Here is a 24,907-nt window from a genome sequence, read left to right on the forward strand (position 1 = left end):
TCAATGCTGTTTTCGCAGTTGAAGAGGGTTCTTCCCTCTTTATGTTATTAGTGCAGCATACGCCTATGAGCGTTATCTAACTTCAATGAAGTGAGCGAAAATCATAGAAGACCAGAGCGCAAAATTCTATCAGACTTAAAAAAAAACAAAAAAAAATGGGTACAGTTACTCTCCGCCTGCCTAAACTTGATGGACAGAGTTATTGAATGGTGTTCTAATGCTAGTGGGGAGATAATACGTACCTGGTGAGGAAATAGTCAAAAGTTCACACAAGCTAGCCCCAACACCACCATAACTTTTTTTTTTTTTTGAAAGCGTAAAAAATATAAAAACAGAAAAATTGTGGGAAGGTACAGAATTACAATTTTTAAATGATGCACAAGTAGAGTTTTTTCAACAGGTTAAATACGTAGTAGTTATTCAGGATTGATGATGGCTGATAACAGGTATTTAACATTGCATTGCAAATAATTCTGAAACTCCTTAGTTTTTGACCACTTGATGGATAGCATTTAGGCATCGAAATTGACATGTGTATTGAGCATAGCCATCTGAAGTTTGCTTAGAAAATCCTTCTGGCCAGTAGAAGATTCAGCTCCTGCTTGTGACATCAACTGGAGACAAAAGATAAATGATCAGTATTTATCGAAAGTTGACTCTGGGGAAGGGAGGGGGGAGAGAATAAGCAGACAGCCTCTTACTTGATGTGGAAGAAAAGGATGCCCCCAAGGTGATCTTTTTGTGTACATTACAGGCCTTTCTGGGTAAATAGAACGACAGCCAAATTAGTTGTGATCAGAAGAGTACAACAATAATACTTCAATCACAAGAAAGTTGCAACTGCATGAACCCTTACTGTTCATTTTTGCTCTATTTAATCTCATCTTCATCCAATATTACACATACAACTACATACCCAGTGTGATCCCACATGTGGGGTCTGAGGAGGATAGGATATACACAGACCTTACCCCTACCTTTGTAGGACAATCCAATACTGTATATGACGGAAAAAAAATTAAAAACATGTAGATGTGTCTATTGTTATTTTATTTGAAAACATATCCATTATTACTACTAGAAGTGAGATTTATTTATGCTCAATGTCTCCTAGAAATTCTTTCTGACCTAAGCCGCACAGTGATCAAAGCTTAGTTAGTAATTTACGACTAAGCTAAAGACAATGGACACATTAAACAGATAATAACAAATTCAATACTTTCTGCACTCCTTTTCAACACCAGAGAACTACAATGCAGTTTTCATTTCCTACAATTCCTTTTGTTGCTCTAAAGCCTATTTTAGGCTCAAGGACATCGACGATTGGCAATACCATATAAGATGATAAAAGCTAAATTAATCCAGGCAGGCCATTCAAACTTGGCATTACTACCCAGTCAGAATGAAGTTAGTACACATAAGAACTCAATCCCAGAAAGGACACTTGAAGCATGCTTTAGAAGTATTTAACATTTTTTCTTTTTGGGATGAATGAGGGTCAATTTTATTATTTTTATTAGAAGTGTGAGCATTTAGGTCTCAGGAATCAGGATAACCAGGAGGTGGATGATATGATGCAAAACAAAAACGCCGACACATTCCAGGCTTAGAACTGTTCAACATACCCATCCAGAAGAATATATGGTGTTACCTTCAAAAGAAGCACCAGATAGATGAATTATGCAGTGAATGTATATGTTCACAAAATTTACATTTCCAACACAAATTGAAATGTGAAACATGGCAAAGAAGTATCCCAAATAACTTCTCTTACATAGCAACTCAAGGAAGAAACAGAGCAATTGATTAGTAGAGAGGCACCCTAACTTACCACGAGAATCTTCTGATAAATTATTATGAGCATTCAGAGCAGCTGCCCAGCCTATAAAAAAAAGATGAAGTTTCATGATAATTCTCACTTGTGACTTTTTGATCATAGTAACTAGGTGCATCATACAATGTTAATGCACAAGACTGGAAGCTGGTAACCAAATTATTAATCATAATATGGGAGAACTGTAAAGGATATGGAAGGTATGACAATGTAATCGAGAACGAAGTAATTAAATAGATGACGGAATTGATAACATTAGGAGCTCATGATTTGATAAAAAAAAACATACGGTCATTTAGTAGCTGAAAAGCTTCGCTTGTACAACATCCTTGTAGCGGTATTAACTTTGTTGGAGGATAATCATTTACTCGATTGACTCCAGCATCAGATACAGACTTAGCTGCTCTCATTTGGTTCTTCTCTCCATCACTAGCATAGCTGCTAGCTCTTTCAAGTCGATCTGTAAACTAAACCATTAGAGAAAGGTCGATCTAGATTCCTAGTATAGAAGACAAAATCCAGCCAAAAGTCCATAGGCATAGAACAAAAGTTATCTATTTCTTTGAAACATACATCACATAAAACTAGTCGACCAGTTGAGAGTATCACACACTTCAAAGGTCTTATTCTATGTCAAAAGGTCAACTCAGATTTTAGGAAGTATTTATCCTCCCCTGTGTTTTCACAGGGGTTGAACAGTGGCTTAGTTTGTAGATGTCTACCATGTATAACCTTAAAGAAGGGTCAATTCTGCTAGTTGATCACAGATAAATACACGTGATACCACAGCGTCCCTAGCAAAAAACTTATAAAATGTGCCTGAGAGCATTTTCCGAGTCTAGCTTAAAAGATCACAAGGATAGCTTCCACTTAATGGAAGCTTTTATGAAAACAATCTTTACAACTCTCATTCCCAACTAGAGTTAGCTCATCTAATCGGAAATTCAACTTACATCCCAGCTTCAAGACTTCCCACTTTCAAACTTGTCGCAATTGACATAGGCAAGATCTGATGTATTATGACGATTGAATTACACAATCAGATTTTAGTATGCGTGATCACGGATCACTATTTAATTACACAATCAGATTTTAGCAGCTTACTTATGTTTATCTTTTAAGTGAGATTAGCCTTGGTAATACCAGTACATTCCATGTAAATTTAAGGCATTAAGCTGAACATAATCTCAATTAATTAACATAATCTATCATTATCAAAACCAGTTACCTCCAGATTTTCGCCTGCCGAGTGAACGATTCCTGATACAAAGGACAATATCACAATAAATCAATTCAATAAAACACATCCAAATTCGGCAATTCAATAAAATATGTCCAGATTTAGAAAGAGCGATTCGTATGATAAGATCATTCTGATACCGCTGATTGGGAGGGGCATAACGCTTGACGGTGACGGTGTTGTCGGTGGCTGATGAGTCTGCAGCAGGATGTTCCGGCATCTTATCTCCTCTCGCTTGGTATTCAACAAGAGCCACGCACCGCCGCCACTTATTTCCTGTGAACTTTCCGGTGATATTTCTTCAGCTACGCATCAGAGAACGTGTGTTGAGTCCATGCTGAGGGTTTTGATCGAACGATTGTGATATTTTGCTTGGTTTTTAAGAATGAAAGTCACGCGCTTCAGATAGAGTGAACATACTCTTTCAATTTCAACTTTCATCCCCCAACTTTTCAAGAATTTTCAAGGAAAGCCCGTCAAGTTCTATTATTTCTCTTTGCCGGACCTTAATCAAATGAACTGAAACTCTCAACTTGTGTTCTGGTAAATCGAGTTTTTGGAAAACAACCTCTTTAAATTAAATTCTAAAATTAAATTATATTCTTAAAGTATCATTTTTAGTATAATATATTCTTCAAACATTTAAAAGGAAACCTTTTTCATCATTCTATTAGATATTGTTAAAAAAATAAGGGATTCTACAAAAACATGACCAATTCACTTGACCATCAACAAAGTTTGCCGCTATAATTTCATTACTTGCTATAAGAAGTTCCTGAAAAAAATTTAAAAATTTTAGACACTATTGCTTACCGAAACAAAAAATATTTGAAAGGTGTGAGTATACATGACCTGTTCTTTTTCTCATTTACTAACAGAAAGAAGTTAGAGCTTAATTATCTTTACCTTTTTCATAGGCAAACTGTATTTAGACTGATAAATTTTTTGGCCAATCTGATATTGAAGTGATCAAAATATTGATTACGTTTTGTATTTGAGTTTAATTCTAGCATATTCAGTTGAGAAGAAATATATTTCAATTAATAAAAAATAAAATTAAAAAATATTTCAACTAATAATATTTTTAATATCAGATTACATGAAAAGAAAATGTCAAATTAAAAGATTTTGTATAATGCAAAACTCGATTACCACAAAAATCCACTATTAGTATTTTTGGCATATCTAAGGATTACGAATTACGAATGGATGACTTAATTTTTGTGAGATTTATTAGTTTTTTAATAAATTCAAGAAGAAGGGTGAATATTGTTCACTTTTAAATACTTTTGAAAGATATTTTCTATTAAGAATGATATTTTAAGAATGTGATTTAAACTTGAGCTATATTTTAAAAATATTTTTGACCAAAAAGTCGACGTAAATCAATTAAAATTTTGATTTGATTTCGTTTTTTATTCTAATCATAATAGACTGACTTATTCAGGTTTGATCCTTGTTTGAGAAGAAGAACGAATGCAGAGATTTGGTCTTCGTCAATTATTGTAAAACATTGAGCAAAATTTCATGGAAAAGGAATTTAAGTAAAAGGCATTACGAGAGTCCAAAATCAGTGACAAAACTCAACTGCAGAAATAAAACACAGCATCACATGGTACTAAATAAAATTCACCTTTTCACATCGTGCAAAAATATCATTCTGATTTACTCAATACAACATCAGTTTAAAAAATATTCTTCTCATGCAGAAACAGAAGACTTTAGACATAAATGAATAGGGAAAATACATTTTGTATAACTTCACAACTCAATCATACAATGCTCCTTTCGTGCTGCACATAATGAAAAATGCCTGACATTTTTCCCAGAAACCAGTCAAATCAAGAGCCATGCACCACCAATGTCTTCGGGCACTGACGTTAATTTACAGCAACAGAGTAATATATTGCACTTGACCATCACTGCTACAAAGGCCCATTTTACCAGTCCAGCATGCCACATTATGAAAGAAGATTATCATGCAGAGTCAGCACGAGCATTGCTTTGGAACTGTTGCTACCTCTTCTATCAAAAAGTCTGAAGGTAGATCAAAGCTAATGAATGGACGCAGCATCTAGAAAAGTTCCTCTGAATTGAATTTGTTCCATGCTTCCTGTTGCAAGATATAGAACTTAATAAAGAGCACAATAGACTTGAGTATAAATAAAACGGGACATAAGCAGTGACAACTAAAGGATCTTTCAATGAAAATCTTGATAAGGCAAAAGGAAAGACGCCAAGAAATGAAACTTTTCATAAGGCTGCATAAGAATCCCTCCTATAAAACCACAGAAACCTGTGTTTTTAAGAGGCTTCATAAATTTCAGAACCCTTGACCCATGGCTTGAAAAGCAAATACCAGGGGAAAAATTGAGAATGTTGGGAATTTGGACTAGATGGGTCCTCCTAGCCCATAACCACAGACAAATTGATTATTAATGTCTCATGATAAAGGAGTAAAATCTCCGATTAACAAGAAGTGTGAAGGGCATGTTGATGAAGAACCAAATTCGTAATGCACTGATGGAACATCATGTTGACCAGTGATAGAAGTACCTTGAGCATGTCAAACACCTTCTCAGCAACATATTTCTGTTGAAGGGTGGCGCCTTTCTGCTGCACTTTATCAGGATGGATACACAATGTTGCTTTTCTATATACCTTTTTCACAGAAGCACCAGTAATTAAATCCGTCAAAGAAACAGGCTGCCAACCGCATTCAGGCCAAAGCACCTATGACACAAGTTAATTTGATATCTTTATCAAGACCATTCTATTAGAAGCATACAATCAAATGTTTCAGAAAGTAGAGGTTTTCCCATTCATAAATAATTTATTTGTGAATGTCAATCAAAAAAGTAATGATTGTTCTAAGATCCAAGTTATTTTGGTCCCCTCAGATGTTCAATACATGTGTAAATCTTTAGATGCATAAATTTCTGTGGTTGGAAGAAAAATCTGTTATGTGATATGATGAATTCCCATGTACGTGTGTGTGCTTGGAGTTCTTTACTTTTAATACCAGTTTTGTTCAAGGTGTGAATAGGTAGAAGGGCAACAATCCCCCAACCCACACCCAATACCACAAAAGAAAAAAATCGACTATGATTAGCAAGCAAGTAAATACAGAGATAGCAAAATGGATGGGAAGTACGTGTCATTTGTTTGCCAATTTCTTCTCAACGAAAAAAAACTCCTTTTAAGTTCTCTCCTCTCTCATGTTAATAACCAGGTGTGTGTTAAGTGGAATCTAACAGTTCTGGGGTACTACTAATCTCCTCATATAAACGGAACATAAAACAGAACATACATATTGCATAGTTGATAGCAATGCACGCAGATTTCCTTCTTTCCCAGCAGCCCATCGCTTGATTTCAATATCTAGGCTCTCAGATATTCTCTGTTAAAAAAAAAGCAAGCATCTACAATTACATTGATAAAATAGTAAAAATCATAGCAAGGACATATCACAGAAGTCAGAGCAAAAAGAAAAAGGATGAAAGACACCACAAAAGCCAATAGACCAAAGAGCGCATCCTAGAAATCTTGATGCACCTAAGCGCTGCCAGCACACAGTTTAGTCAGGAATTATGAACAAGCAATGTTCAACTCATTCAGCTATAGATAGGATAGCATCATGAAGGCAAAAGGCAAGGCCTTGAGGAGTCTTTTACTTTAAGTTTAAACTTTGGCTAGTTCAAATTTGCATCTTTAAACAAGATCACAAAGTTCAGGTAAGATTTGAAGAAAGAAAATCTTTCCAATCGAAGTTCGAAAGTACGCTTTAAAAATGACAAGGGGCATCTTAAAAAAACATCGCAACAACATGATTGTTTTATAACTCTGTAATTCGATATAGGCATGTAAAAGTGGTATACAAAGAAAATTATAGGCACTGTTTTTTGAGTATTCCACTAACTGTAACAAGCAGCGGAGCAGGCAATAATGTATTAGTACGTTTGCAAGTTGTTTCTTAAAATAGTGCTTACGTGTCTTTCCTGCTGCTCCATCTGAACTTGAAGGTCACGTTGATTCTTTTCAGCCAAAGCTTTGGCCTGAGCAAATATATATCATAAAAATCATATATAAAGCAAAACTATGCAATACATGCTAAAAGGCTGTAAATAGAAATTTGCCCCGACAATCCAAATATGAAATAAAAGACACATGTGTGCCAGGGGGCATACCGCACGCTCCTGAGTTCGTTGATGACGTTCCAGTCTAGCTCTTCTTCTTTCTTCGGTTTCCCCTTCAACCTCTTGGAAATCTCCAGATGAAGTGGCAGCTGGTTAAGTAACATAATTCAGTATTCATGAAATTGATGAGACAGACTTAAAACCAACAACATGACACATTTTGTATGCAATTAGTTTGTCTGTAAGCATACCATTGCCTCAGTGACTTCTTGAAGTATAAATACAATATTTAAAAAAATGGTAAGAAATTGAGACAGTTCAAATAACATCTTCTGTACAATTGAGGGAATAATTCAATAAAAACTGCTACTAACTGATGTGCTGAATTAAGTTTTAATTGTGTGGCCGTGACATTAATTCAATTGAAGCTAAAGTTGAAGAAAGTGAAAAGCCACCATGGTAGTTAATCTAGCCTGTGCGGCTTTACTAGTAGTACAGACTAACCCCCTGAATTAGTGAAACCGCAAAAAATTAAGTACCTCCAAATATTGAAGAGAGATCATCAGCAAAGCTTGTTGTTGAAGATGCCTTTGTCCTGTTGGAGGAGGTTGTGGTAGATGAAAATGTTGGTTTAGGCCCTCCAGCACCTGCCTTGTTCTGGAACTGTGAAGCAAATGAAGTCTCCTAGAAATGACAGGTGAAACAAAGAAATAGTTACCAAAATGAATAATAAAAGATAGAGCATAGCAAGAGGCTTAAATTGATATCTTAGGTTGCTTTATTTACATTAACAGAACTTGTTCTTGTCTTTGGTGTACTATTGGCTCTAGAACCCATATTGAAAAAGGATTCAAGATCATCATCATTCTTTTGTTGGTTCATCCTTGCAGCAGCAGCTGCCCTTTCTCTAGCATCTGCAGCTGCCCTTTCTCGAGCCTCTGCAGCAGCTCTTTCTACTGCAGCTCGTTCTGCTCGACGTCTTACCTCAGCCTCAGCCTTTGCAGCAGAAGCTTTTTCACGTGCTTCTTTTTCCCTTGCTTCTGCAGCTACCTTTTCTGCTCTTTCTTTAGCTTCTGCTGCAGCTCTTTCACGGGCTTCCGCTTGTGCACGCTGAACTGCAGCCCTTTCAGCCCGTTCTCGAGCTTCAGCTCCAGCCTTCTCCACAGCAGCTCTTTCGGTTTTTAAACGAGCAGCAGCAGCAGCTCTTTCTCTAGCTTCTGCTGCTGCTCTTTCTCGTGCTTCCCTAGTAGCCCTTTCTACAGCTTGCCTACCCCTATCTCTTTCTAGCTCTCTGGCTCTCTCCCTCTCCCTCTCAAGTTTCCATTGTGCTCTCTCTTCCTCTTCTTTTTCCCTCTGTTGACGTTCACGTTCTAATCTCTCCTTGTTTTCTTTCAATTCTTTTTCTTGTGTCTCATGCATGGCCTGTTCATCCCTGTCCAGATTTACAGCCTCCTTACTCTTCGCTGCCTTTGCAGATTCTCTTTCTCGAACTTCCTTAGCATGTCTAAATTTGGCTTGAGCTCTATCCATAGCCTCCTTCATCGCAGCTGCTGATGCAGCAGCTACTGAGTTTGCATTCATATCTTCACCAGAAACTTCTGCACTTCCATCCACACTGTGGGGAGATTTACCCATGGCAAATTCATCAAGTTCATCCAACTGAGAAGTTGGAGGGCTCTTGGCTGCAGGACGAACAACCTTAGGACTTTGAGAGTATTGGTTGTAACTTGGAGAAGAAGAATGTCTGTCACCCTTTTTTCTTGCATTTGAAGCAAAGGAACTAGACTCTGACTTAAAATTTCGCCGAGGAATTGGAGGAGGAGGTCGTGATGGAGGTGGAGCTCTTGTAGGTTGTGTAAAAAGAGGAATCTCTGATACACTAAGCCACACATCATCAGAAGGCAGCATTTGGTCCTCTGATCTTGGGGACGTATCTGATCCGAAGTGTGTTTCATGAATATTGCCACTTGGATATGAAGGGGGGGAGCCAGCTGGACCAAAAGATCTCTGAGGATCAGCTGAAGGTATGTCAAACAGAGGAGAGTCCTGAAAACCATCCGCAGGCACCTTTTTCTGTGAGCGGCTATCAGAAGATCTGGAAGAAGATTTTCCGATGTTTTCTCTAGAAGAAGAGGCTTGTGTGTCACTCCTTCCAGATCCTACCCTCTGAGGACTCCCTCCCGTCCCTCTGTTAGTCCTAGCAGAGTACAATGGAGGGACAGACTTACTAAAACCATTCAGTGGATCTAAATCATCAAGAACTCCTCCACTAACCGATGAAGCTTCAGAGTGTGCATTTCCAGATTTACCTAGCTGACCAATCTGCTCAAGTGGATCCATGAACTCCCCCGAATTAGACAAAGGCGACATTGAGGTTGGCCCTAGACCTGCAAAAGGGTCATCCAGAGCAATAGTACTTTGATTTGAATTTCCAGTGGGTTTGGAGTAATGACTAGACTCTGTGAATGACCTGTGCAAAACCACCTGTCGCTCATTAGACAATCACATTGCAGGATAACAAAGATAAGATAACAATTTGACACTAATTAAAAACACTAATTGCAACTGATATGCCAAGGAAAAATGCAACATATCAAAGTGTCTATTGTTTTCTAGTCAGTCTAAAAAGAAATTCATGAAAATTGAAAGGGCAAACGGAAAAATGAACTGGCTTTGTTTTACAACAAGACACACTACTAAGCACCAACAATTACCAAAACTTTGAGAATTCTAACCAGAATTATATGTATTCCACTACAACAGTTACATATTTTGTATTTTTATTGTTTGGATAAAGTACCACCATTTTTTTTCCAAGTATGGATAAAGTACAACAGTTTACATTTTCTGTGTGCCATCACGTAGTGTTCATAAGCTGTTCTTACTTCACCTAATTAAAGCATTTTCAGCCTAAAGAGAGCATTTAGACATAATATATCAAGTAATTCCATATATAAACAATAATAAGAAATACAAATTTCCAAAAGCTAAAAGATACTACAAGAATTTTGTGATACGCTCTATCCTATTCGACATGCAAGAGGGCAAAATCTGTTACATGTTATCCCTTTCAGGCTGTATTCAAATAGCATAGACAGTAGTATGTATGTGAGCAATGAGCATAATGGCCTTCTGCAGTACCCAGATTCCTGTTCCACCACCCCACCCCACCCCCTTATCAAAATAATGTATGTATGACCGTACGGAAGTAAAATGTTCTCTGCTCTTTGGTAGTCCATAACCTTCTCATCACTGACTAAACTAGTTGGGATCAGCTATATAAACAACAATACCTTAATTTTGTAGCCATTCTAGTCATTACTTTGATTTCAATGAGAAATAGCTTAAATTATTTAAAGCACAATGATAAGAGAAACAAGTGGAGCTTTGAGAAATATGAGAAATTACCTCATATTACTGGTGGAAGTGCTACTCCCAAAACCAGCTAACAAATCATCAAACTCTTTGGCGCTCGAGCTCGTACTGCTCTTAGGCCCTGTTACCTTCTCATTCGACTTCAAATTCCAAAGCAGATCACCAAAGTGTTCGTCCTTCATCTTTGGTTGTGGTGGCGAAGTCATTGTAGCAAAAACGTTGTCGTCAAATCTCAGAGTGGATGCAGATTCAGATTCCGATTTGCTCTTCAGTCCTGGCAATCCATCAAAAATATCCTCGTCGTACACAGGCTTGTCATACACCGGAACAGACGATGTTTTACTGTTGTTATAGCTATTCGAATCATTGCCCGTATTGAAAATTGAATCGTAATTGATATCATTCATCGACGAAGATTTACTGTTGTTATTACTAGACTTGGTGTATTTTGGAGGTCCACCGAAGACGTCTTTGTACAATAAACCATCAGGATCATCATACAATGGTGAAGATGACGATGATCGTACGGAAGAGGAACGACGATCTCCACCGTCGGATCTCATCGGAGCCGATTTTCCACCGGGTCTAAACCCGTAATCTCGAGTCAACATATCTAGGTCATCCATCGAAGATATATATTAAAGCCGTTTCAGATCTGGACCGAATTACCTTGAAAACACTGCAATTGCTGTTGGTATGATCTGAAAATTAGAAGAAATTGAAAGGCCAATACCGTCAACCGAAATCACAAAGCAGAAATGTGAATGATCAGAAATTGCATCAATATGAATAAATATATATCTATCAATACATATGAATATATGTACGTATAGGTAGAGAGAGAAAATTGGTGAATTAGGGTTTGAAGAGGAGGAGGACTGAGTATCCGGTGACTGTTTCTCTCTCTTCTTCTTCTTCTTCTTCTTTTCTCTCTACTTCTTCTTCTTCCTCCGCCTCCGTCGTGCGCCTTTGTTTTCTCGTTTATCGTCGATTTTTATCTCAGTTGTTATTGATTGGGTTCAATTTCGTAGAAGAACCTTTTTACTTTTTGGGCGAAATTTTGATTCTTTTTTGTTTCATTGTGGAATATTGATTGTAGCATAATATATTGTTGGCTAGACATTAAAATGATATGTGGCAACTATTTTTCTATTTTAAAATTATAATTATGTATTTATTTTTTTATATGTATATATATATTAGAAATTTAATCAAAATTTAAATAGTGTATGACAAGATTTATTTGGGTATAGCAATTTCAAAAAGAATTTCTTTAATTTTAAAATTTAAATCTGAAATCTATGATTAAGGGTGATGCATCACCACCCACGCTAGTCATAATTATGTATTTGATGTTTGTGTAGTTGAGAGTCATTTAGTTTTTTGAAAAAAAAAAAAAAAATGGATCCTCATTAATTTTCTTCTTATTTTTTTTTTTCATTTATCATATTAAATGTGGTTATTTTAACTTTTCTTTATTATTTTCAATGAGTATATATTTTTCTTTAGTTGAGACTTTATTAAAATAATATTTTTAACTTTACAATGTTGTATATATAACATTTTTCGTATATTTTATTTGTGAAATTATATTAAATATGGTGTTGTTGTTAGTTTGTTTTGATTCACTTATTAGTATACGTTATAGTTTAAAATATATAAAAAAAATAGTACGAATTTAAATGTGTTATGTCTTAGAGCGCAAAAGAATGGTGAGTATTATCTCATTATAAATTTTATGAATTTTGTGTTTGATTTCTAATTGTTTTTTCATGAGAGATATTATTATTAAAATATATTTTTTGACATAAATTTAAATTAGTAAATCTCAAAATATGTAACATTATTATACCTTGCCTTATTAAGAATAATGTTTTTTTTTTCTTTTGTTAATAAGTGGTACAAGCTTGTGCTATATTGCTATTCTAAAGTTTATTAGACTTTACCTATCATTCTCCCTTGGCCTAATGTCAATTTCAAATCCCAAAAAGGAGGCTTACTATACTTTTTTCGACAAGTAAACTATAATAACAATATATTTAGTAAAATTTTATAAAATAAATATAAATATTATAAAATATCTAAATATTATCTTTACTTTTGTCCGTAAATAAATTGTTTTTATAAAATCCTCAGCTCTAAATGAACTCAATAAATAATCAGATTAAAGTAATATGAATGGGTTTAACAATAGATTTGATATTTTATATATTCACTTTGTTGAGATTAGATGTTACTGATTTATTGTAGTAGTTTGAGAAAACAATTACACTATCTATTTAAATGAGTAATATTATATTATTGACACAAGCATAGTTGTTTGGTTGATTTGTTGACTATAATGACAACATATAAATTTCCATTTATTTATTTGTAAATTAATATAGAACAGGATGCTTATATTGTAGTAATTTATTTGTTTCTATGTTTTATTAAATTATTTAGACAATTTTGCAATCAAAGAAAAGGTCTTCATGATTTATGTATTTTTCTATTTACACGTCTATAATTGCCACCAATAGTCAATTTATTCGCTTTTTTGATTGAGACTTAGAACTTGATAAAACTGGATCAAACATTAACTCTAACCTAATCACAATTTATTTAATTTTAATCTTTTATTGTATTGTCAAATTTAAAAAGAAAAAGAAAAAGGAGAAGTGAAAATCAAATCTAGATATATTATGTAAAATATATAACGAAGATTATAAAGGATCCTTTGGATGATTAGATTGCAATCGAATTATATCAAGATTATATTGTGGAAATAATATCAAGATTAAACAATGACAAGATTATATCAGATAAGTATTCAAAGTATTCTCCATTTTTCTTAATGCAAGACACATTAAATTTCAATTTCTTTCGTATAGATTAAAGAAAATGATTGAAAATAAAAATATATATTTTTTTAATCTTTGTTTCTTATGATCAATTGGTGACCAGCTGTAATGGGTAAGATTGTTAAATCTAATCAATTAGTTCTTTTACTTGAGTTTGGATTTGGAATCAATTGGTGCCTACCATTCATTGATTCAATAACTATATATTCAATATAATTTTATAAAATAAAACATGAAAAGTTCACATATTTTATCAATAGTTTAGAAATAGAGAAATTAATTTTAATAGATCTACATATTTTATCAATAGTTTAGAAATAGAGAAATTAATTTTAATAGATCAAAGAAAAAGAATAAAAAAACAATGTAGAAATAAATTAAAGATTCTATTTTATTAAACTCCATATAAATAGAGTATGAAGAGTATTTACATATCTTATCATTACTTTAGAAATAGAGAAACAGTTAATGAATAATTTACGCAAAAATAATTTAAACATGTGAATAAAAAATGCACGTATACTCTTACCTAGTAAGGAAATGAGAGAAGTTAGCTCTAATAGTGAGGACTGATGATAATTGATTGACAAAAACATATATGGCCCATGCAGGTCTCGAACCTGCGACCTTCGCGTTATTAGCACGACGCTCTAACCAACTGAGCTAATGGGCCTTGTTGTGCTAAAATATTTTAATAAAAAATATATTTAAATGTTTTATGTTCAGAAAAACATTGGATTCTGGTGCCAGTCTGCGTACACACATTTTTATAAGTAGCCGTTGTTGTCCGCCTTCACCATTTCAAATTCGAACCAACAAATTAAAGCTATACAAAAAAAACAAAATGCCATCGACAGCCCCATCACCTTTTCCCGACAATCAGATCCGCCGGCCAATATCTGGCCGGAAACCGCTTCAACCGAAGAACACTCCGGCAACTCCAGTTACATCCAATTCAAATAAACCTGAAAAATGGATCGAAATCTCAGTAACTCAAAACTCAAACAAGGAGAATCTTCATCCAGGTATTTCGATTCCAAAAAAGGCAACTAATCGAATCAGCTGCATTCATGATGAACCTTTCGATTCATCGTTAGCTGAGGAGCTTAGTGCCATTCGTGAAAAGCTGGAGAGGCTGAAAGGCGATAAAGAGAAAACAGAGAAGATGTTGAAAGAAAGGGATTTGATGCTGGATTTGCAGATGAAAGAGCTCTTAAACAGAGGGGAGATGCAGAAACAGCTGGAACTTGAAGTTGATCGGCTTTTCCGATTGAACGAGCTCAGATTATCCTGCACGGTAACTCTATTTTATTCTGATTGCTTTCAGTTGAACTTAAGTCTGATAAAAATGAAATCTCAAAAATTTTATTTTGTAATTTGAGATTTATCTTAGATGAAGATGCAAGAAATTTAAAATATAAATCCTTTTATAAGTTGATCTTTTTTGAATGATTTTCTTGTTTATGGTTGCGTGAATCTCAATGAAATGAACATGATTACCGTCTGGGGCGGATCTAGAGGGTCCCGAGGGTGCTCACCCGAACCCCTCTAAAAAAACTACAACATATATATTGGTGTTTTTTTTTTTACACCAATAATTGTTTTTAATATAAATATATGGATTTTGAATCGCATGAACACACTAGTCAAGAGGGTTGACGTTTAGGGGTTTAAAATTCATCTTGAGGTTTTAAGTTCAAATTGAGGCACGATGATCACATTGAGATGAAATTGATTGCTGGTGAATGTATATTGCAGCAAAAAATTTCTCCAATTCGAACGCTCAGGGAGAAGATAGAAGAAAAGAAGATAAAGGGTGATCATCTAAAGGCAAGTAGAACATTTACTAGAGCTAAATTTTGTTTCTTTTGTTGACATTGATATGGAAACTTTATATTTTTCTTATAGGAGCTGAATTACGACGAAGAAGATGAAATCATGACCGATAGCTCATCGGACAAGGACCCAAATGCATAGGGAATGAATTTACAGCTATAGTCACAAAAGATAATGTTTTGCGTCGTCTGAAAATCTCCTGCAACACAGCATTTTCCTTTTCATACAATTCAATCCTTCAACATACTAGTTGTTGGCTAATTGTCTCATGTTGAACCACCAGTTTGTTGTATAAATATATTGGTTTTATCAATGTTTGACCCTTGAAATTATTCTGTTGTTTTCGTTGTCTATTGCGATTGATCTGTGCTTGAGGGTCTCTTGTTTCCCCCTGTATGACATATCCTTTGGCACCACAGCACTAAATATTGTACTCAATTGAACAAATATTAAGTTAGGAAAAGAATTGGCTGTTAGTATTATGTAATGTGTATAGAGAAAATACAAAGGAAAATCTTCAAAAAAACAAGAAAAATAAACAATAATATTACATGAATGAAGCATAACCAAAAAAAAAAAGAAAAGATTTCTATCTTCTCTTCCACATCCTGATCTCAAGCATTAAAGCAGTGATGAATAAAATAACCAAAACAACAGAAAAACCAGCCTTCCATGAACTTCCTGCATTTCCTAAATTAATACCATAGAAAACATTTATTGTTGCCAAAAGTATCAATACTCTCCCTGTAATGTAATGGTACCAATTCCAATATTTTCTTATTTTTGATTCCTTGTCTGGTCTCACCAATATTGCAATAGCCTATCCAATAAAGAAAAAACAGACAAAATGAATATCGGTAAATCATAATCATCAATGTAATTTTTGTAAGTCGAGTCACTTTAGAAACAACTTGAGCGTTGAAACAAACCTGCAAGCAACCTAGAAGAAGAATGAAGATGCCAAGGCCTTTGTGTCTATTGACATTGTTCTGAAGACGATTATTGAGAACGAGCCCACTGATAACACCCGCGAATCCAAGGATGAACGCTAACGATTGAATAGTTACATGAGAGTAAAACCAGATTGGATCATATTGCCTCAAATATCTAGCTGTCATCACCCCAATTGGCATGAGAATTCCCCATCCAAACATATTTAGAAGTCCATGGCTTCTCCTCAGGTTTGCATAAAGGGTCTTTGTCTCACTTTGACCTGTTCAACAACAACATGACAAGCATTAGAAATCAATACACAAAAACATTAACTGAGTTCACTGTCAAATATTTAGTGAATTTCTTGATACATATACATGGTCTAAGCAAAAAATTATTGAGCTCACATGAACTCATAACGTATAAGTTACTTTCACCCTACTTCTGTCCCATTATTATGTGGCAATAATTAAGCAGCCATGAAGTTAAGATGCGTTGTAATCTGTAGATTGTGAGAGTTTTGCATTTTCATTTTCATCATAATAACAAGGTGAATCTATGTACCAAGTATGTCCTAACGACTCATGTCATCGTCATTTTCCAAATATAGAAATGTAACACTCATTTTAGGATGAGTTAAAAGAAAGTTGTACATAAACGAGGACAAACAGAGTACTTAAAATGATTCAATCAAACAAATTTACTTCATATTTTGTTTTTTCTAAAAAAATAAAAAAGGGAAAAGCATCAGCTTAAAGCTATATCTACCCCATTTAAAATAAAATACAGCATCATGCTATTATAAAATCCAGTTCAATCAACAAACTAGACATTATTCTATTAAAGATGTTATACCTACTACTACACCATAGTACTTTGATTTTCTTCTTTCCAATCTGAGATTTGCTTTGTCTTAAAAGAAATTAAAATACACATTTAGTTTGTTAGTCATGGGATGCCAACTATTTTGGCTTATAGAAATAGTTGATTGATTGAATTGTACGTATTGAAATTAGGAAGCCCTTTTTTTTTTCTTAAATAAAACTTAACAAACAACATTGGCTTCCAACCACCAAACATGTGATGCAGTGTATTAAACTGCTCCTTCCTTAACCATAAATCTCAAGTTCAAGTCTTGAATATGAAAAAACCTTGATAAAGAGTATTGTTGCTCCTTAATGAAGCTTTACTCAACACAAATTCAAATTAATCAAACTCTAGCACCGGACACCATATGAAAAAAAATAATAAAAAATTGGCTTCCAACTTCCTAAAGTCAAAGACGTAAAAACTACATATGTTTGTTGGTACTTAAAACATTATTATCGTTATGACTAGAATATAAAGTAAGTGATACATTTGTTGGTGCAGGGCAACTATCTTCTTACTCTTTTAGACCAATTATGATTGCCTTCATTAGAAGTTGTTCGTGGAACCCACCCACCGCTACTAGTCTCCCTACTAAAAAAACTTTTTCTTTTTTTAGGATAGAATTCGAAGTAGTCATATTCTGGGTTGTAGTTGAAAAATGATCAGAACTTCTCAAGTTAATGAAAAATAGGCAACTTTCGGAATTCATAACTCCATCATGGATTTCAAATATCATGACTCTATCTTAGATTTCACACTTACTAAAGTTCGAAATTCATGGCAATGTTATAATATTATTGTATCAAAAATGTTATTTTTCAACGAATTCTTAGATGCTGGCCGGTTTATTATCCAAAAATACACAATGTGGCAAGTTAGTATTTTTGTCCTTTTCATCCTTCACTAGGTGTTTGGTATCTATATTCAAATTTCAATTATGAATTTGCATTGCGTAAGATGAGGAAACACTTCTCTGTTCATACATGGATTTTTCAAACCAAGGATGACTCGAACATGAAGGGATACACAACTATTAAGTAGAAGGAATCATATTCATCTCGGCACTATTTTTTAAAAGTATGATATAGTAACAGACTCACAATAGCAACTAATAGTTTTCACGTATTTTAACTAATTTCGTGAAATATCTTATCACCTCCTCCAACAACATATATAAGCAACTCTGTCCACCAAGAAGGAAGAGACTTATTTATTTTTTAAAAATAAATTTTACTTTTAAAAAAAAAGGAAATACTCCATGAGAGAGCACTATTTAAACATTTGTGTGATTTTACATTATATCAAAATTTGAAATAATTTTTGTGTGATATAAGACAATGAAATTAAGTCCATACAATAACCAGATAATAAAATTCGAACTCCACCGGTTCACTAACCTGAGTTGTAATCCAAGGAAGTAGATATATGATCCTGGTGTTCTGTTAACCGGTAATCGGCGGTCGACGGCAGCATTCCCGACGGTCCGACGGAGTAAATGAGCCGATTACTGGGCATTTCAGTGTTCAACTGAAAGGCCAAATAGATTCTCGAGTTTTCAGCTACGACGGAGGATGTAAAGTTGACAAGCTGAAGGTTTCCTTCATCAGGCAACACCTGATCGGAAATTCAAAATCTAAAGTTTAAAATGGATTCAGAATAAATATGATATTATTATACGTATACATTTAAATTTTAAAAAAATTATATATACATAATTCGAGCCAAAAACAACGCTAACCAGTCCGAGATCTGGATACATACCTGATTCGGCGATTGACCGCCGAGAAAGTACTTCTTCATAGTGGCAGTTCCGTCATTAGAGACCCATCCAACAATTGCAGTTGAGCCAACCATTTTTCCCTTTTCTGAAAATCCCATAGCAATATACGAATTTGTGTTTGGTGCTGAGAGAACATAACTCCATACATTTGTATCTGTTCTCATATACTTGAAACAGAGAAAATGTTAGTGAGATATCACTACTAAAAAAAAAAGAAGCACTAATCTACGATCGAAAATTAGCGATTTCTGAAAGTAATAATGAAGGAAATTGTACTCTGAGGATGTAGTCTTGTTGATTCCATACTGTAAGACAATGGAAGGAAGTTGTATCGAAGAGAATTTCGCTTTTAAGTTTGAGATTCGTATTGCACGAATCTGTACTGCTGCCTTGAGAATATACTTTCGAAATTTGGGAACTGATAAATATTATTAGAAAGATGATGAAGAAGAAGGAGGCAGAGAATTTGAAAGATGCCTTCATCTTTTCAACTTTTTTTTTCTCTCTCACACTCTGTTTCGTTGTGGCAAATAAGTGGGAGAGATGATTGTAATGGGGAAGTAGTGGCCTAGTTGATTAAGTTCATGGTGGTCATATAATGAAATAAACATAATACATAAACATCAGTTTTTAAGTTAGACGCTAGTTGATAATTATATTTTTTAACTTTAAATATGCATAGGTAGATATTTGAATTTGTATATTGAATAATTAGACATACTCATCCTACATGACACTCGACATTGCAATTTTGTATCCTACGGGACGTCCTGCATGTATTATGTCATGCAGGATAAGTGTGATTACTTATTTAATTTTATATAAATTTAAATATCTACTTATACACACTCAAAATTAGAGAGTTATATTTATACCTTATACCAGTAAAATATATACGAGTTGAATCATTCATCTATTTGTTGATTTTGACGAATGAATCAAACAATATAACTCAACATGTCAAAATGTAACATAATTTTATATGTACAAAATCAAATTTGTAGATTTGGAATATGTTAATTTGAAGGAGCAAAGTTGGATTATATTAAATTGATGATTCATTATTTGATCCGAGCAAACATTGAAAAAAGTTAAAATCATAGCATGTTAATTGAATTAATATATTTTTATCACAATTAAATCTGATTAAATTTATTCATTTAACGTCTCTAATTACTTTATATATTTTAATTAACTTAAATTCGAGACTTGGTTCATTGATTGGCTAACATGATGTTTCAAAGTACCAATATTAAATAAAAATGGAATCATTAATTAATATCTTGATGTAGAGATTACTTATGTATCTTCCTTCGTACTTAGGCATTTTGATTTTTGAATGAAAATCACAATAATGAATATTTGATGGTTTGTAAGAACTAATCAAACTAAAAGTAACATGTTATTCATTTTTTTTTTGGATCGTAATATTATTAAAGTAACTTTTTATCTATTGCTTGATAATTTATAAATTTTAAATAAAATATAAAATATACTAAATAAATTTAATTAAATGAACTCAATTAACAAGGTACTAACAGGAGAAATTAATACGTGAACTACATTTGAGATACCAAATAATGATACACAAACACAACTATACTTACATTTACACATAACATAAACATAATTAAAAAGCAACGCATACAGAAATATCCTCTTACTTTCGAATTTCCTATATCGTATCATCATACTAACATATAACTTGATAAATGTTTCCAAAGGAAAGCCACAATTTTCATGTAGCAAATTACTCTCTCCGTCTGGTATTGTTTGTTATGATTTCTGTTTTTAGAGTTAAACTATAAAAACTTTGACTAACATTTTAAGATGCATTTTTTCATCATATTAATATGCAAAAAATTGAAATTTATAGTTTTAGTATATCTATTTTTTTGGTTTAAAATATCAAATTAATATGATCTAATTTACTTTTAAAAATAAATTTAATTGACTTTTGATGAGCTAGGAACATTTCCGAATGAATGGAGTATCTAATAAATTTGTGACATTAAGGTTTATTAGAGAAAAATAATAACTGTACTATTTTATTTTATTTTTGGCAAAAGTGAGAAATTAATCCGGAAAAAAAGTGAACCAGAGTAGTTTTTATGACCAAAGTACCCTAAAATTTTCCACGAAAATAGTCAAAATGTCTAAGGGTATAAAGGTCAAAAGAAAGTATCGGCCATCGACTAGGGTTTTAGTGAAGTATAAAAATAAGCTCCGCAGCGGCAGTCCCTTTTCTCACATTAGTTTCTTCCACTCCCCACTTCCCCCTCACGTCCGCCGGCGGAGGTTAATCGAGAAGAAACAATGGTGAGATTCACTAACTTGAGCTTCTTTATACATTCCGTGCTGCATTTTGGTTTGTTTAACACTTTCCGAAGCTTTCTTGTTGCTGTTTAGTAGTCGATATTTGGAATAGAAAGAGCAGAATGCTACATTTTGATTATACGGTTTTTTCAATGTTTATGCTGAAGCCTGTACCTGTTTCTAAGAGTGATTGTGTCGCTTTGTTTGATTTTTGTGGAGGATTACAAGTCTGTGTATGTAGTGTTTGCTGTTTATAACTACATTGATTTTTCTATTCTGCTCCATTAGTTCTTAAAAGATCTGTTCCTCCGGTTCATCAATGTTCTCTAGAAATATCTAGAGATTTACCTAAGTTCGCTCTTATGAATTATGTATACACTTTGCACATATCTCTCAGGATCTTGTCTAATCTGTAACGATTGGGCTATAATATTGACATACAGACTTCAGATATTGAGCAAGTCCCTCTCTTTTTTTTTCTTCGTACTTGGTTTAGTTGACTACCTAGAAATAATTATTTTCTGTTTGTTGCATATTGATGCTTTGGTTTTATGTTAACTGTATTTTACCTAGAAAAAGTAGCCAGGTTGATAAAAACATCAAATGTACAATAATCCTAAACTTGTTGAGGTATGGGATGGATTATCATACTTGTCTAGTTGCATTTGATTCATGCTTCACTTAATTTCACGGTTTCTACTATATTAGAAATTTTCTGCATTTTCTATCAACAAAAAATCATACTCAAACTAAAAGATTATTGGGAAAAACTGTACTTAATGTGAATGTACCAGCACATCAAAACCTTCTGATGCTTGTTCTTCTGCTTGATGCTGTTAATAAATTGTGTTGCAGGCCTTCATCAAAGTCCAGAAGACAAGGGCTTATTTTAAGCGTTTCCAGGTTAAATTCAAGAGAAGGAGAGGTATAGTGTATATTCTTTTCATTCCTTTTGTTTTTGTCACAACATAGACAATTCACTATCTGATTGGTTTTCATTTTTTACTATCATGCAGAGGGGAAAACAGATTACAGAGCCAGGAATCGCTTGATCAATCAGGACAAAAATAAGTACAACACTCCTAAATATCGTTTGGTTGTCCGATTTGTATCCTAATACTTCTTCTTTACTTTAAAATATTATATACATGGGTCGGATGGTTTCCTCTTGGGATTTTGTTAATTGATTTGACATGTATTGTTCCTTTTAATATTACATAGACGGTAAATTTGAGTCACATGATTTATAGTGGCAATTAGGATCATCACGAATCTATGTTGTGGGTCTGGTCGATCTGTAAAATCGAAATATGGGCACAATAGCTGCACTGTTCCTTCACTTCGCTTCCTTAACATTTTTTCTAGACTAACAAGGACATAATTGCACAAATTGTGTCTGCTAGTATTGCTGGTGACATGATTCTTGCCTCTGCTTATGCTAACGAGCTGCCTCGTTATGGCCTAGAAGTTGGACTGACTAATTATGCTGCTGGTACTTTCACACAAGCTATTCTAATTGTTTGGTTATCTCATTTGAAGTTCTGTAGTTCTTATTGAACTATTAACTCATTGACATTCAAATGTAGCCTACTGCACTGGACTTCTTTTGGCAAGGAGAGTTCTTAAAAAGCTTGAAATGGATGAGGAGTATGAAGGGAACCTTGAGGTAATTGCAGATGTGTTCAATTGTTATAGGTGTTTTGTCCTTTCTTGTAGTAGTAGCTTCTATTTGCCATCTGATTTTTCCAATCTTTGCAGGTCAATGGGGAGGACTACTCTGTTGAACCTGCTGAAAGCAGAAGGCCTTTCCGAGCTCTCTTGGATGTTGGCCTTCTAAGAACTACTACAGGAAATCGTGTTTTTGGTGCTCTCAAGGTATAATCCTGCTTTTGGTATTAGGTCAGCATCTCATGTTGTATGCATGCTCAACTGTGCATAGAGTTCTAAGAAATAAATGTTTTTGACGTTTGAGCAAATGATACATTGCATGTGAAAAAACTACCTTTAATAATCTTTTCGTATGTGAAATGCCTTATCTCTCCTATGCCATCATTCCATTTAGGGTAAAATGAGAAAGTTAGGTTATAGAGTTCCCAAATATCAATCTTTTTGGAATGAACCAACAAGGAAAGATTGCCATATCAACAGAAGGGAGGGAATAATATTATCTCAGGATAAAAGATGTATAAGCAAATGCTTTGATGGCTTTTGTGAACCTTTTGATGAATAGTAATCACTTGCTTACACCTCATAAATATTTTGGTATGAGACCCTGATTGCAATTGTCCTAGGGTATTAATCTGTCTGGTGTGCTTTCTGATTATTATAATATAGACTTTTTTAAGTTAACAGGAGCCTGCTGTGTTGTCCAAAACCTTTCATCTTTAAAGATCTGAGATGGTTTCTTGCGTGTTGTGTTACTCTTCATATTTACAATGGATAATTTGTGCCATATGACCTTAGATGTCTTTAAATCAAATGCAATTCTTCCCTGGTTGGATATAGGGTGCATTGGATGGTGGACTTGATATTCCTCACAGTGAGAAGAGGTTCGCTGGATTCAGCAAGGATTCCAAGCAACTTGATGCTGATGTTCACCGCAAGTACATATATGGTGGCCACGTTGCTACATATATGCAGGTAAATAGAATGGTTGTATGGAGTCCTTTTATAGTTTACTATCATCATCAAATTTATAGAAATGCATAGTTGAGTATTATCTATGTTATTTCTTCATCTAGGTACACCCCATTGTCTATTATGCTAAATCTCTTCCTTCTATCTGTAGACTCTAATTGAAGATGAACCAGAGAAATATCAGACACACTTTAGTCAGTACATCAAAAAGGGTTTTGAGGCTGATGGCCTTGAGGAGATGTACAAGAAGGTTCATGCTGCCATTCGTGCTGATCCAAGCCCAAAGAAATCTGAGAAGCAACCTCCTAAACAGCACAAGAGGTATAAACTTCTCTTTAGATTTATCTCGTTCTCATTTTTATCAGAAAAAAATTCCTTGCATTGGGATGTATTGAAGTTCTCAAACATTTTACTTAATGGGTTGGGTGGTGGATTTATGATTACCTTTTGTTATTGAATATGAAATATGCTTTTGATGCTCATCCTGATTCTTCATTTCTAGAATGCCATGTAGGAAAAACTATGACCTGTCTTCTGCCTGCAGCAATTAGTATGCTTATATCTTGTTTTCCTGTATCCCTATATGACTTATTCAAGGTTATAGGAAAATGTTAATTCTCTTTTCCTCGATGCTTCTTTTTCTGCATATTCATTTTTTGATACTTTTGCAGGTATAATCTGAAGAAGCTAACATACGAGGAAAGGAAGGCTAAGTTGATTGAGAGACTGAATGCTTTGAATTCAGCTGCTGGAAATGACGATGATGATGAGGATGACGAGTAAACAGCAGTGCAAGAGTCCTGAAATATTATTGTTGCTTATGCTCTTTTTATACTCTGTTTTTTTCTTCTTTATTGAGATCTCAGTTTTGCATGCTCTGTAGAATGATAATTTACCAATTTGAATGTCCTAAAATTTTATACTCAGCCTGATAAATCTGGCATGGAGTGTTGCATTATGTCACTTGCAAGGTAACCTTGCCTACTTGTTATTGCCTTGCCAATGGCAATGTGTTTGTAGCGTTAATGTCTAGGCAATTTCTTCACTAATTGATTCTAGGTGCTGGTATGTGTGTTGAATGTTGTCTTGTCTAGTTTTGTTGTGTGC

The 24,907-nt window shown here is 34.1% G+C and overlaps 5 protein-coding genes and 1 non-coding gene across 6 annotated transcripts; 2 read left to right on the forward strand and 4 right to left on the reverse strand.

The window, feature by feature from the left end:
* Positions 1-340: 340 nt before the first annotated feature.
* Positions 341-3,567, reverse strand: LOC101265836 (uncharacterized). The gene is made up of 6 exons (XM_004242419.5): positions 3,215-3,567; positions 3,063-3,094; positions 2,124-2,294; positions 1,832-1,882; positions 702-760; positions 341-614 (listed from the first exon to the last, which is right to left on the reverse strand). The coding sequence occupies exons 1-6, from the start codon at positions 3,292-3,294 to the stop codon at positions 513-515; spliced, it is 495 nt and encodes a 164-aa protein (XP_004242467.1). The 5' UTR covers positions 3,295-3,567; the 3' UTR covers positions 341-512.
* A 1,120-nt stretch (positions 3,568-4,687) lies between these two features.
* On the reverse strand, positions 4,688-11,989 carry LOC101260243 (auxilin-related protein 2-like). The gene is made up of 8 exons (XM_004242399.5): positions 10,619-11,989; positions 7,997-9,680; positions 7,750-7,894; positions 7,262-7,359; positions 7,064-7,129; positions 6,385-6,474; positions 5,631-5,807; positions 4,688-5,187 (listed from the first exon to the last, which is right to left on the reverse strand). The coding sequence occupies exons 1-8, from the start codon at positions 11,209-11,211 to the stop codon at positions 5,149-5,151; spliced, it is 2,892 nt and encodes a 963-aa protein (XP_004242447.1). The 5' UTR covers positions 11,212-11,989; the 3' UTR covers positions 4,688-5,148.
* A 2,038-nt stretch (positions 11,990-14,027) lies between these two features.
* Positions 14,028-14,101, reverse strand: TRNAI-AAU (transfer RNA isoleucine (anticodon AAU)). Its single transcript has one exon. It is a non-coding gene; the product is annotated as a tRNA-Ile (tRNA).
* Positions 14,102-14,214: 113 nt separating this feature from the next.
* Positions 14,215-15,596, forward strand: LOC101266648 (uncharacterized). The gene is made up of 3 exons (XM_004242421.4): positions 14,215-14,725; positions 15,187-15,258; positions 15,337-15,596. Exons 1-3 carry the CDS (start codon positions 14,273-14,275, stop codon positions 15,403-15,405), a joined length of 594 nt encoding a protein of 197 aa, XP_004242469.2. The 5' UTR covers positions 14,215-14,272; the 3' UTR covers positions 15,406-15,596.
* A 122-nt stretch (positions 15,597-15,718) lies between these two features.
* LOC101263424 (cytochrome b561 and DOMON domain-containing protein At3g07570-like) lies at positions 15,719-19,436 on the reverse strand. Its single transcript, XM_004242410.5, has 5 exons — positions 19,124-19,436; positions 18,829-19,014; positions 18,465-18,681; positions 16,194-16,477; positions 15,719-16,084 (listed from the first exon to the last, which is right to left on the reverse strand). The coding sequence occupies exons 1-5, from the start codon at positions 19,328-19,330 to the stop codon at positions 15,854-15,856; spliced, it is 1,125 nt and encodes a 374-aa protein (XP_004242458.1). The 5' UTR covers positions 19,331-19,436; the 3' UTR covers positions 15,719-15,853.
* Positions 19,437-21,033: 1,597 nt separating this feature from the next.
* Positions 21,034-24,726, forward strand: LOC101262823 (large ribosomal subunit protein uL18). The gene is made up of 9 exons (XM_004242408.5): positions 21,034-21,166; positions 22,019-22,088; positions 22,180-22,271; positions 22,529-22,655; positions 22,750-22,829; positions 22,922-23,038; positions 23,669-23,803; positions 23,952-24,121; positions 24,472-24,726. Exons 1-9 carry the CDS (start codon positions 21,164-21,166, stop codon positions 24,581-24,583), a joined length of 906 nt encoding a protein of 301 aa, XP_004242456.1. The 5' UTR covers positions 21,034-21,163; the 3' UTR covers positions 24,584-24,726.
* Positions 24,727-24,907: the final 181 nt, after the last annotated feature.

The sequence above is a fragment of the Solanum lycopersicum genome, chromosome 6, assembly GCF_036512215.1.
Source record: "Solanum lycopersicum chromosome 6, SLM_r2.1".
Taxonomy (NCBI): domain Eukaryota; kingdom Viridiplantae; phylum Streptophyta; class Magnoliopsida; order Solanales; family Solanaceae; genus Solanum; species Solanum lycopersicum.